This window comes from Triturus cristatus, chromosome 5_2 (genome assembly GCF_964204655.1).
Source record: "Triturus cristatus chromosome 5_2, aTriCri1.1, whole genome shotgun sequence".
Lineage (NCBI taxonomy): Eukaryota > Metazoa > Chordata > Amphibia > Caudata > Salamandridae > Triturus > Triturus cristatus.
The window spans coordinates 154,235,268-154,247,830 of NC_140588.1; the positions used below are offsets into that span (position 1 = coordinate 154,235,268).

General features: G+C 44.7%; 1 protein-coding gene across 3 annotated transcripts in view; it reads right to left on the bottom strand.

Moving 5' to 3' along the window:
• VSTM2A (V-set and transmembrane domain containing 2A) overlaps positions 1–11,809 on the bottom strand; it is a 113,972-nt gene extending 102,163 nt beyond the window's left edge. For all 3 annotated transcript variants that reach the window (XM_085606926.1, XM_085606925.1, XM_085606927.1), the window contains exons 1-3: positions 11,147–11,809; positions 8,558–8,724; positions 7,697–7,753 (exon numbers count right to left, since the gene is read on the bottom strand). In XM_085606926.1, the coding sequence (XP_085463052.1) occupies positions 7,697–7,753; positions 8,558–8,724; positions 11,147–11,222 (300 nt within the window). In that variant the 5' untranslated portion in view covers positions 11,223–11,809. The remainder of the gene's footprint in view (positions 1–7,696; positions 7,754–8,557; positions 8,725–11,146) is intronic.
• Between the last annotated feature and the right edge of the window lie 754 nt (positions 11,810–12,563).

Here is a 12,563-nt window from a genome sequence, read left to right on the forward strand (position 1 = left end):
GTTCTCCAATAGTTATTGATATGAACATAATATGGGAGCATCAGACTTGACTCTGGGACTTAGGAACAGTGTATGACCTGTAGAAACACTGACAATCGGTCAAAATGCAACTTTATTTTCAAAAACTCCAAACATGATTGATCCATGGAAGCAGATCAGGCTCTGTTGTAAACTGTGCTAGATCTCAAGTGCATTTTTGTTTTTAAACAATGATAGATTGGATAGCAAAGACAGCCCTCTTCCTAATGTACTTGAGTGAAGCAATTTGATTACTGGATAACTTGAAAATGATATGTAAATGACGTGTAAACTAAGCAAGTTCTGTGTTAAATAATTACATGATCATTATGTGAATATCAAACACAATTATGGTCATCTGATCTGCACCTTCTGAAGTGTGTTTAGACTTTATTTAAGAGAACCAAAAAGTAAATTTAATTTTTATCCTGTCGCTGAAACTTATTAAATGTTGGTAGTCCAACCATTAGAAAATATTTTTGTCTATTCAACTCAAACCATACCTGGACAAATATCCAGTTATCATGTTAATGTGGCAGTGATGTTTTAACTATGTTCCCCAAATAAAGATGGCAAGCACATTATATCAAAAGCAGAAAGAACAACTGATGGACAGAATGCTGAACAATGTTAAACTGGTCCCAGGATGCTTGTTTCTGGTCCAGGGAGGACCTGCCCTGGCAGTCGGCCAGGAATGTTCCCATGGGGAGCAAGGTCAAGATTGATTTGCATTTGGCTGGCTCCAAAGTGGGGTGGGGTGGTGTGGTGAGCAAAAGAACAATGGATTAAACCCATATCTGTGGCTGAGGGCAAATGTTTGATTAGATCAGCATTCCATTTATCATATGTTCTTCTTTTTGTTGTTCATGCCCTAAGTGGGAATGGTATGCCCAGATGTGGGTCCTGTACTCACTGTGCCACTGGATTCAAGCTAGCCTGGCTAATGAGGGATGATACCCGGAAACTGGTCCTGGGATGCTTATTTCTGGGTCAGGGAGGACCTGTCCTGGCAGTTCGGGCAGGACTGTCCTCATGGGGAGCAGGGTCAAGACTGCTTTGTAGATGGCTGGGTCCAAACTAGGGTGGTGTGGTGAGCAAATAAAAGATGGATTAAACCCAGATCTGTGACTGGGGGTGAGTGTTTGATTTGTTCAGTATTCCATACATCATCTGTTTTTTTGCTTTTGTGACCCTAAGTGGGAAGTGTATACATAGCCTGTCATGAATTCCATGCTCCCTGTGCCACTGGATTCAAGCCAGCCTGGCTGATGAGGGGTGAAACCCCAAAACCGGTCCTAGGATACTTGTTTGATATCCAGGGAGGACATGCCCTGGCAGTTTGGGCTGGACTGCTCCCATGGGCAGGGTCAAGACTGATTTGCTAATGGCTGGGTCCAAACTGGGGTTGCGTGGTGAGCAAAAAAAGATGGATTAAACCCAGATCTGTGACTAGGGTGTGATTGTATGATTTGTTTAGCATCTCGTCCATCATATGTTCTTTTTTCTTTTGTTGCCCTAAATGTGAATGTTATGCCCAGACCTGGATCATGTGTTCACTGTGCCACTGAATTCAAGCTAACCTTGCTGATGAGGAGTGATATCCAGAAACCGGTCCTAGGATGCTTGTTTCTGGTCCAGCAAGGCCGCCCCCTGGCAGTTTGGACTGGACTATTCTCATGGGGAGCAAGGTCAAGTTTGATTTGCATATGTCTGGGTCCAAACTGGGCTGGTGTGGTCAGAAAAAAACAATGGATTAAACCCAGATCTGTGACTGGTGGTTACTTCCGTCCATCATCTGTTCTTTTTGCTTATGCACGTTATATCAGCATCCCTTTTACATACACTTTCTAGATGCAGGTCGCTGTCTCTTACACAGTGCAGCTCTTAATAATATTTTGGGTTCGACAAACCACATTGCTTAAAATATGCAACATAATCAAATGGGATGAGTAGGTTCTTTGATGAAAGAAGGTACAATTGAAAATGTATGCATAGCTGTGTTCCCATTTGGATAACATTACTTTAAACCTGTAGGTTCCCTGAAGCCATTTACCTCAGGCTTTGATATATGGAATTTAAAATAATGTGCTAGTCAAGGTACACTTGCCATTTCAGATAAACGAAAAACACAACAACATGTCCTATCATCTTTACTACTTGGACTAACTGCATTATCTGATTTCCTGTTTTAAATTCTGATAAGAGGAAAATGTACAACACACTTTGATCTAAGGCTTTCAAATCCAGTCAGAATACAAAAATATACTGCATTCATTCTCAGTCGTAACCACACCTGCTGCAAAGTCTAACCAATGCAGATATTTTTTCAAGCCCACATTATAGAAAGTGTTCTAATCTACTGCAATCTAAATATTAGACCTGTGTGCCTAACTCTGTGAGCAATATTTTGAGAAAATATATCATTGTGGAGACAGTTTCTCATAGGAGCTATGCATTAATATTTATATATTTTCAATTACTCTAAAAACTTCAGAAAATGTTAAAATCTGTGTCGTTTAAAAATTCAAATAAAACCAGAATTATAGCTGCTAAATTAGGGCATGTGTTCACTTAAATAACTTATAGATTGTATTACCCGATTAATGTTCCAAAATAAACAAGGTGGTTGGATGTTTGATGAATAACCATAGCATGGCCACCAATGTACTTTACAATGTCCTCATTAAGCAGTGAGTAATGTAATGCAATTTGGCCCACCAACATAGCTAATATAATAATTCTTACATTTTATCTAGGCAAGGACTGTAGGATAAAATTCCAACATTTTGTAAGTAGGGAGCACGTGATAATGCCAAAGCAATGGCTGTGAGTGGTACTGTGGCTTAATACAGCATTATATTTCTTTCTTTCTTTCTTTCTTTCTTTCTTTCTTTCTTTCTTTCTTTCTTTCTTTCTTTCTTTCTTTCTTTCTTTCTTTCTTTCTTTCCCAGTTACTAAAGTTGAATTAGACTATAGATATGTGATGCAAAGGGCATTTAAATAGCTCATTCTTTGAGGGAAGGTCCAAATTTATTATTGTTTGTTACTAGTCAGAACTAGTAATGTCCAATTACATGCCAACTGGAAAGCTAACAATTCAGCTTCTTTCTGACTCACATGTAGTTTGATTCATCCTTCAAGCTTGTGTTCAGGCCAGCTCCCAATATTTGTGCCCTGAAATACAATGGCCTTCATTTACTGTTTCATCCATTTGATGCTTGTCACTAAGTTGATGGATAATGCACTTCTTACTCAAATTTTCAAGTGGACGCACTGAAAAAAGGCCAACTCCAAGATCCAAGATCGGCTTCAGAAAAAAATATGCTCCACCCTTTGTAATGGTATGGTGGTTGCTAGCCTAGCAGTCTTGCCAATCACAAAAATCCCTCCACACTGTATTGCTGTTTTGAAGATTTAGAAACAATTTTAGACAATATTAGTCATACCATGTTATTATTAATCACCGCTCAAGTTGCTTACGTTGATTTAGAGCTCTATCCAGTACAAATGGGTAGTGGTACAATGCAGAGAAGGAAAACCAGCTACCAGAAAGGTCAGAGCATCTTGTGCAGCTTTGCTCCCATATGTAGTAGTGTATAGGTGACCTTTATTAAGCCCTACTAAAAATGGACAATCATCCTCTTAAACTTGGGAGGCAAGATGCGGATGACACTCAATTGCTGTTTACGTGCGACACATGTCTGGTTTTAGAGGCGAGGAGATCAACACCTGTCTTACGGAGCTTTTCTCTTGGTTGCGGCTTAATCAACTAAAGTGCAACCCAGAAAAATCAGAGATTATCTTTTTTGGTTGCCCGCCTTGTGAATCATGGCATCAATGGTGGCCTCGGGACATGTCCCCTCCTATTGCTCCTGTCAGCATTGTGAAGAACTTAGGTGTCAAGCTAGACACTACCCTAACAATGGAAGCCCAAATCCAGACCGTGGTGGGCTCATGCTTTGGCATGTTGAAAATGTTTAAAAAAATGTCTTCCTTTGCTATCGGGCGAGTACCAGAAGACAGTAGTCCAAGCCCTGATTACATCCAGGTTGGATTATGGTAATATCTTGTACCTGGGCATCCCTGAGTATTTATTGAATTGTCTGCACGTGGCTCAAAATGCAGCGGCTAGACCCATTCTTATGGTAGGAGCCAGAGCACAAATGACTATCCACCTGAGGGCCTTACACTGGCTTCCGGTACGTAAGACGATCCAATTCAAAGCGCTGGTCCTAGCTTTTCGCGCCTTTTATGGCACAGGGGCAGTGTATCTTAGGAGAAGGGTCCGACCCTACGTGCCACAACGGGCCCTGAGGTCCTCTGGCCAGTCACTAATGCACATACTTAATTTTGCCTGCTCTCGTATAGGCAGTCGTTCGTTTCAAGTGCTGGCCGCCTGCTCATGGAACGGATTAACTCCTTATCTTAGGCAGGTGCAGGACCTGTTGACTTCTAGAAGACAGCTTAAAACCTGGCTTTTCCAGCTGTAATTCTTTGTGTGGCCGTGGCTTGTTTGTGAGCTTTGTTTCTGTCCTTGTCAGCACCGGGACACTCAGTGGAGTAGCCGTGCGCTTTACAAGTACTTATTTTCATTTCACTTCATTTCATTTCAAGAGGTTGATGGTTCTTTTCTATGCTCACAAACCCATATTCTTGAGCTCTAAACATATGGGCCTTCAATAGTTCCTTGCAGAGTTAGCACAGTAGTTTAGTATCAATGAGCTCAAAATCAAAAGCAAAAAGAAAATGATTGTGTGTTGGCGTTTTATTCACAGGAATCTTCAGCTGAACTGTGCGGCAAGTTTCTGAGTATTGTTACCTGGATCACTTGATCGATTCCAAGCTTGGGATGACCGTGTTTGTTGAACTCAAAAACGAGACTTGCCAACTTCCATTTATGGTCTAACTACATTTTATATTAGATATGGGGGTTATATATAAGCTTTGGGTGATAAGTCTATATTGGAAAAATCATTCCTAACTGTCCGTATTGAGCTGGTGCTTTGATTCAATTGATGATGTATCTGTAAGAGAAGTTCATTGTATTTGACATTCATTGTCTGCATAATGCTTACTATAGGAGATTGGTTTATTTTGCCATAAATAGGTTTTGGAGATTTTCATGCTGCTGGTGTAAATAATTAACGCTGATGAGAGGAGACTTTTGGCTCCCTTGTGAAATTATACCACGGATATTGGCACCAATCAGTGCAACACTTGGCACTATCAGGCCTGGTCAAGAAATCATCTAACAGTGAATTTACTCATACTGTTTACAAAACACGTACGTCAGTACTGGGGGATTATGGCCTGGATATGGTTGTTGTACCTGCTAGACAAGCCCTTATCAGAGAATGGCCCCTAGGTATATTCAATTGACTCTTTGGGGGGTTAGCAGGACAATTGTTGAATGAGAGGGCCTACATGGATCATAGTGGAGTGCAAGATTCTGAAGAGTATGCTACGCCCTTACCACAGTACATTCCATGTAATTATTGGCTCCAGTGATGTGCTTTCACTAGGGGTCTGCTGTGGTCTCTCCTCTCTCGTTTTAATAACAAGCTAGCCATCTGGTTTTTAATTCTTTCCAGGATGCTGATTAGTTTGAGAATCTGATATAAATAATGTTGCCATATTCTAGGTGCTCTAACACCACACCTATCACCACCTAGGCTCTGTGGTTCATACAATGCAAGAGAGGTTTTCACTGGTGCGAAAGGAGCAAATTGATGCTCTTCACCACTGCATTAACTTGGGAAATTCAAGGAAACTTGAATTAGCAAGTGATTCTCTGGTTCCTCAGAATCTCAGTAGCAGAAGGGGGAGGACATAGGATAAGGGACACGTGAACTGCAGATGGGATGTAGAGAATCTCCTCCTAAAGCCATATCCTTGGTTGCAACTCTTTTAATATATAGGAAGATTTCTTTCACTCAGAGGAATTCATGATTCAGGCAATATGTGATGTTGCTCTGATTTGCAGGTTGATTTTCCTGCTGGGAGTGGATTTGGGTATCATCCTGATAGATCCAAAAATGTATCTTGCATTGCTTTACGATTTGAGCTCAAGGGTGCATATATATGTTGAAAAGAAGGCACAACAGATGGTATCCTTTAGGGTGTTCATATGGTAAAATATAGGAGGGTGATTTGCATGCTTTCATGCTGACTTCTTAGCTATCATTGGAAAGGGAGAGTCTAAACCTTCTACCACGTGTTCCTAGATAAGCAAGCCCATTCTTGTAAAATACTCATAGGCACATTGTAGACACTGGTATCATATATTGCTGAGAGAAAAAAGGATTAAACTAGAAGTCCTGTTTCTATCCAATATAAAGAGTTTTTCTCCAATGTATGTCATGCTGAATTCAGTGCCCCTCAAAGACGTGAAGATAAATAGATTTTCCTTAAAGCTGTGGTTTAATTAAACATATTCATGAAGCTCTCACAGTAGCTCCTTTTTCAAAATCTTGCTGGAATTTTGCGTATAGAGACAGTACCTAATTTGTGCCGGTGTTTGCTGGTACTCAGCACCAGCACTTATTTACGAACAATGAAACAGTATTTTGGCAGTCCACCACAGGGTGGAGCTGTCTGACTTTTATTAACACCTGCAAAGTGATTCACAGTTCCATATACTTAAAAAAACATGTTGAACTAGCGCATCTACTCCATTCTTTTAACTTGAGGTGTCTTAGGATTCTGTAGCAGATCAACCCAGAAGGGACGTGTTAAAGGAGGAAGTGCATCAGAAAGGGATCTGCACATAGATCAGATAGCATATTAGAGACTTTGTTTTGAGTACAATGGATGCTAGTTACACCTTTGTTGTTCAAATGAACAGTGTAACTGAAGGAAGAAGTGGTAGTGGAATGAGGAGGTAAAAATGTAAGAGGAAAGTTTTGTGTTGTGTTAGACTGAGTCCCAAACTTGTGTGACTTGGTACACCAAAAATGTTCCTTGCCCTGCTTTTGGAATGCAGCAATTGTGTTGTAAGAGTATCCATATTGATTTTCTCCTAGTAGCTAGGTAAATCTGAGATTAAGTGTATTAGAATTATGTCACCACACAGTTGTTCTCCAGAGAAAAGAAAAAAATGTTTCAGCCATGAAGGAACCCCTCCCATACACCATCATAAATTTAGAGGTAATCTCTCCACTTTTCTGCGATGAAAACATATTAACCCTGAAAAATTAATTTCACCCAATGAAAACCAGCCGATCAGTGAAAACAGCAATGGATCTAAATGTCCAATGTATGCCATGTCCAATATATACTTAGGCTGATGTAACTTTAGATGTTATTACAAATGAAATCATGGTGAATAAAAGTCACAGAGGAGAAAGTAAACCTCTGTAGAACTAAGGAAGCTATTTGTATTTGAAGGATATGGAATTGGACAATTGTAAGGCTAATTAATCTGCGGTATCTCTCGGTCAGTCGGTAGGGGGCAGCATAGTATATGCAAAGTGGTTCCATTTTAAGGTCAAAGTTTAAAACAAACTAGTTGTAAGTAAAGGCTTATAAGCGTCTCTGACAGCATTGCTATGACGTTCTATTTAACAATGCAGACACTGGAGGGAGGCCCGCTGTGGGCAGACTGCAACGCCACCCTCGTCTGGGCACCCCGCGCAGCCTCCGCGCATTACTCGACAGCAAGGAGTCGGGTCATACGTACGCTGATCTTGGTTCCGTCGTTGTCCAGATCTCTCTCTGTTTCTGGCACCAGCTCCACCTGTTGGAAAAAATGGCAATGTCTAAAAACAGAGGCAGGTCCTGAAAATATCAGAGAAATTCACCCGCGAGCTCAGCTGCAGTAAGCCTTGATGTGTTTAGTGCGCCATCTACAGCTCAAAGGGCGAACCGACGCCCGCGGCCCATGTTGAGAAATGCCCGGCTGATCATTTAAATTCCGTCAACATGCCAGCAGACGCAAAGTATTGCATCACTAGACTTAATTTGGCACAGCGTCTCTGCTCGTGGCGGTGGCAGTCAGGTACATAACCGGGCATTTAATGGCGGAACAGTCCCGTATAAACGCAAGGAGGATTACAATGTTTAGGTTTATTGCATGCCGTGTCCCTCTTCGCGCACACCCTCCTGTGGAAAGCACCTCATTGTTGTGTGGACTCTAATTTGTGTACAAGGCTCGCTATGTGTGTAGGTTGCCTGTTATAAGACCTTTGTGTTTTTGGGCGAATCTGTTTTTACAACTAATGGGTAGCAGGACAATTCACCGACTAAAATTGGAGAGACAGCTTTTTTTTTTTGCATCTAAACTTTCGCGGGGAGCAGTTTATTTGCACCGAGTGTGCAATTTGGCCACGTGATTCGTGAGCAAAGTTCAGGTCCGTTAATGAGAATAATGCATGTGTTACGCTGGCGAACAGACAAGGGATTACTTGCAAAGGTAATTATTTGCGAAATCCGCCGGGTGTGGGGGGAGTTGCCTATTTAGACACCTCGTGTGGCTCGGTGCACCTGCCAGGTGGTGATTGAAGTGGTGAAGGTATACTGCGCTAGGGGTGACTGCTGGTACCTGAGTGCCTGTGACCTCCGACGCGCTCTCCTGGTCCTCGAGAGCTCGCAGGAACCACCACTGGATCTCCAGGTACACGGAAGAGGAGCCGCTCTGGAAAGCACACGACATCTCCACATTCTGACCTTCAATTACTGTGAGGTTTCGTGGTAATTCCGTAAATTTCGCTGCAAGAAAGTACATTCGTTTCAAAATGTGCATATATTTCCGTTACTTTCTCTCATCCTGTGTAGCCATGCCCCACCTTTTCTTCCCCACCCCTACATTTTATTTACGTTCCTTCCTTTTATCGTTTATTTTTCCTTCCCTTCCATAACAGGTAGTTCGTTCGTTCTTTCTTTCTTTCTTTCTTTCTTTCTTTCTTTCTTTCTTTCTTTCTTTCTTTCTTTCTTTCTCTAGTCCCCCAACTATTCTTCTATAGTTTTCCATTATTCCTTCCTTTCTATTCCTTCCTCCTCATATATCCTTCTGTGCCCCCCCCCCCCCGTCGAGTTTCCGTCTTTCATTCCTACCTTCTCACTTCTCCCTGTATTTTCCATCCGTGGGATTCCAGATGTGCTTGCACCCCTCCTACTTCAATCCACTCATCCCACCAGGCCTTCATTCGCTCTTCAGTGAAACATTTTCCCTATATCCATGAGTCCCCTCTAATTGTCCCTTTTCGGTCTGTCACCCTTTCAGTTCTCTCCTTGTGATCCTTGCCGTACGTGCATAAGCCCCTTTGCTCTGTGCCCTTTCTGAATACCTTAATTTCTTCTTAGACCGTTTTCTTCCCTCCTATCGTTCATTCTTTGTTCCTGCTATCGCCCTTCACAAAATGACAACATTTATGCTCTGTTCATCCCACAGCACATTCCGCCACTCTTTACAGACTTTTGGCCCCCCTTCTCCTAAGATGTATTCACTGCACGTTCCAGGAATATTCTCATTTCCTATGTCTACCTCTTAGTCTGTCCCCCTCTTCCCACTCTTCTATTCCGCCAACTCTCTGTTCTGATGGCCATTTTCTCTCCCCCTTCGCCTGTCGACATTCTTTTTCTCTGCACGTCTCTCCCCCTCTTCATTTCCACCATACTTCTTTTCTGTTGCCAGTCACCCAAATCCCATTTGGTTTCTTGTCTTGCAGACAGCCTGTTGTATGTCCGATTGTTATGCCTGCTTTCTTCCCCACCGTTGTTTAGTTTTTATGTAATGCCCTGCGCCTTCCCCTATGGTCGTTACATGTCCCACTGGGCGCAGAAACGCTTTGTTTGCTCAGATGATGTATGTTAAAGATAAGCGCGCGACCAATGGCTCCCCTGGGAGGATAAAGTTGTTTATAATTAGATCCGAATGCGGTCTGGGGCAATGCAGCATTTGGGGCCGCTGGTGGATTCAGGGCTGAGCCATCTGAACACTAGTATCTGTGATTTATTTATGGAAGGAGGCGATCTGAAATGATTAAACGGTCTGCAGTTTATTAAAAGCAATGTTTGGTGTGGCAGGCGTTGAAAGGCGCGAGCTGCGTTACGTATACCCGCCTCGTTTGAAACGGGGAATTCAATTGTAGATCAGTCTGGTGGTCTCTGGGTGAAGAAAGCCGAGCGCAGTGTGTCTGTGTGTAAAGTGGAAGGGGCACAGGGGCATTAGTAATCATGCAGCAGTGGAGAACTGGAAGGGACAGGCAGGCGCGCAGCGAACCAGTTACAGGCATGTACGCAGGCCGCCAGAGCACCTCTCCGGCGCCTTGCGTCTGCCGGTGCCAGGGTGCATTCGCATGCTAGTCATGTTTATTCCGTAGGGACTGCTTGTATCGGGGATGCAAGGAAAGGCACGGGCTGGCTAGTCTGGCTCGAATCTCGCGTGGTAGCATGTCAATCTCTTGGGCTCGAGAACCTTCGCGCAGGGGTCGGAGCTCTCTGCGCGCTGCCAGCCACATCAGAGCGTCTGAGCACCTCTCGAGGCTCCACTCTGCGTACATCTAGTGCTCTTGAAGTTCTCATCCACTGCACTGTTTTTCAGTGAGTACGAGTGAGTAGTACACTGACGTGCAGCCACGTCTCGGCATCTCTGTGTTACAGACTGGAGCGGACGAAGTAGGGCCCGTCTGAGGGGGGTCTGTCCAAGGTGCTGAAATGATCGCCGAAGCCCTCTCAGCTCGGCGCAGCCGGTGCAGCCAAGGGGTGCGGAGGGCTGTTTCGACGCAGTCTGAGATTCAATGCCCCCCCCCCCCTCTTTTTCAGCAGAGGGAGCAAGGACTGAGACGGCCTATATTTTGAGGTCGAAAGCAACAGATAGCCAAGGGGGTAGTTTTAGGCGCAGCCAAAGGTTTTCTGATCCTGTTCGCCGCTTTCTGTATTCATGTTGAGACATATTGTTCCAGAGCTCTTCTACAAATAGCGTTGTAGGGACCACGGGCAGGAAATCGTTTTTAATTATATACTTGACTCATACAAACCCCATTTCTACAAATTCGCAATTCTTATACACGTCAAAGGCCAATTGAGCTTGCTCATAATGTCAGGAGCCTTCTCCACCTCACCAGTCAAATAACAACCGTGCCCCCTCTCCCACCAATCAGCATTGACATGTTGCTGCCAGAAACCTTACCTTGAGAAGAAAGTCCTTGTTGGATGCACGACGCTAAAAAGTAAAGGAATCCAGCTGAAGCGAGAGAGACCCCCATCCTTCCAGAGAGAAAGATAAAGTCACATTGGAGAGAGGGGTCTCGCGCCACTGCGCGGCAAGCAACCCGGGGTGTGAGGCAGCCCTAGCGGCGCCAGAACGGGCATCCCGCCCCACAGATCGGCATCTTCTCAGAGGGGGAGGCGGCAGGAGTGTCTTGCTATGGGGATACGGTCCGGCTTCTTCTTGGAGGAACAAGTAGGGATGGCGCCCGGCTCCGCTCGGGTCCGTTGCACACACTGGGCAACTCTCCCGCCTCCTCTGCTGAGAGCTGCAGGCGGCGCGCTCACCGCCAGCCCGCGCTGCTCCGGACGCTGCGCCTTGTGCCTCCTCTCAGCGCGCCGGGCGGGGGAGCTGGAGGGGCGGCGCTCCGGCAGCTAGCCACTGCATCAACCTGTCCCTCTAATGGCTGCGATCATGCCTTTAACCCTCCGCCTGCTGCCCCGCCGCGGCTTCAAACCATTCCTGTTTGTTTATTCTTCGTGCTTGTCTGCTCTCTGGGGAGCACGTCTTCTCCGATGCCCGGGCTTTCGCTCAGCAGGTCCCAGCCTCTCCACCCGTCTGAGGGTGATGTGCTGCGCACTTCTGAACGGCCGGTGCCTGCTCTCAGGGGAGGGGCAGGGAGGCGCACACTGCCTGAGGAGCAAAAGTGGACTCCCACGTGCACGGAGAGAGGCCGGCCCCCCTGTCAGTATCCCCGTGTGAACGCCCCCGGAGGGAGGCCTGTCGCCGCGAGAGACATCTGCACCGGCAGGTTGCACTGTGCTCACTTTGGCTCTGTGGATGCAGTCGCTTCAACATTCCGACGCTTGCGCCAGAATGTACATTTATTTTTGAGACGTCGGTGATCGGATTTAAACTTTCTGGTGCACAGTCAGATTGCCACGCTTCTGCGAGCACCACAGAATGAACCATTTTTATGAGACTCGTATTTTGAGCAGTAGATACTAATTTTTTAATGCCCTATTGTATTGCATTTTTCAACCAAAGCCGTTTTTGAAGAACATCGCTCACTTGACCCACAGAAGAGCTCATCGGTGCATAAAGGCGGGAACGCACAAGGTTCTAAAGAGCTAATGCTTATGCAGTGGTATTAATAATCCGAAGGGTTGCAACGCACAATGTAACCGTGGTCACCCAAACAACCGCCACCAAATTTGATTTGCCTTTCATTTCACTTGCAGAGACGAATGTTCCTCACAGCCCCACATGCATAATGTGCTTTAAAAAACAGTGTCTGGCCTCTAGCTTTCCGAGGAACCGAGCAGGCGCCTCAGAAAACAAGTAACCACGTCAACTTGATTGCACAAGCATCTTTGCATAAAAATACGCAAGCATGACT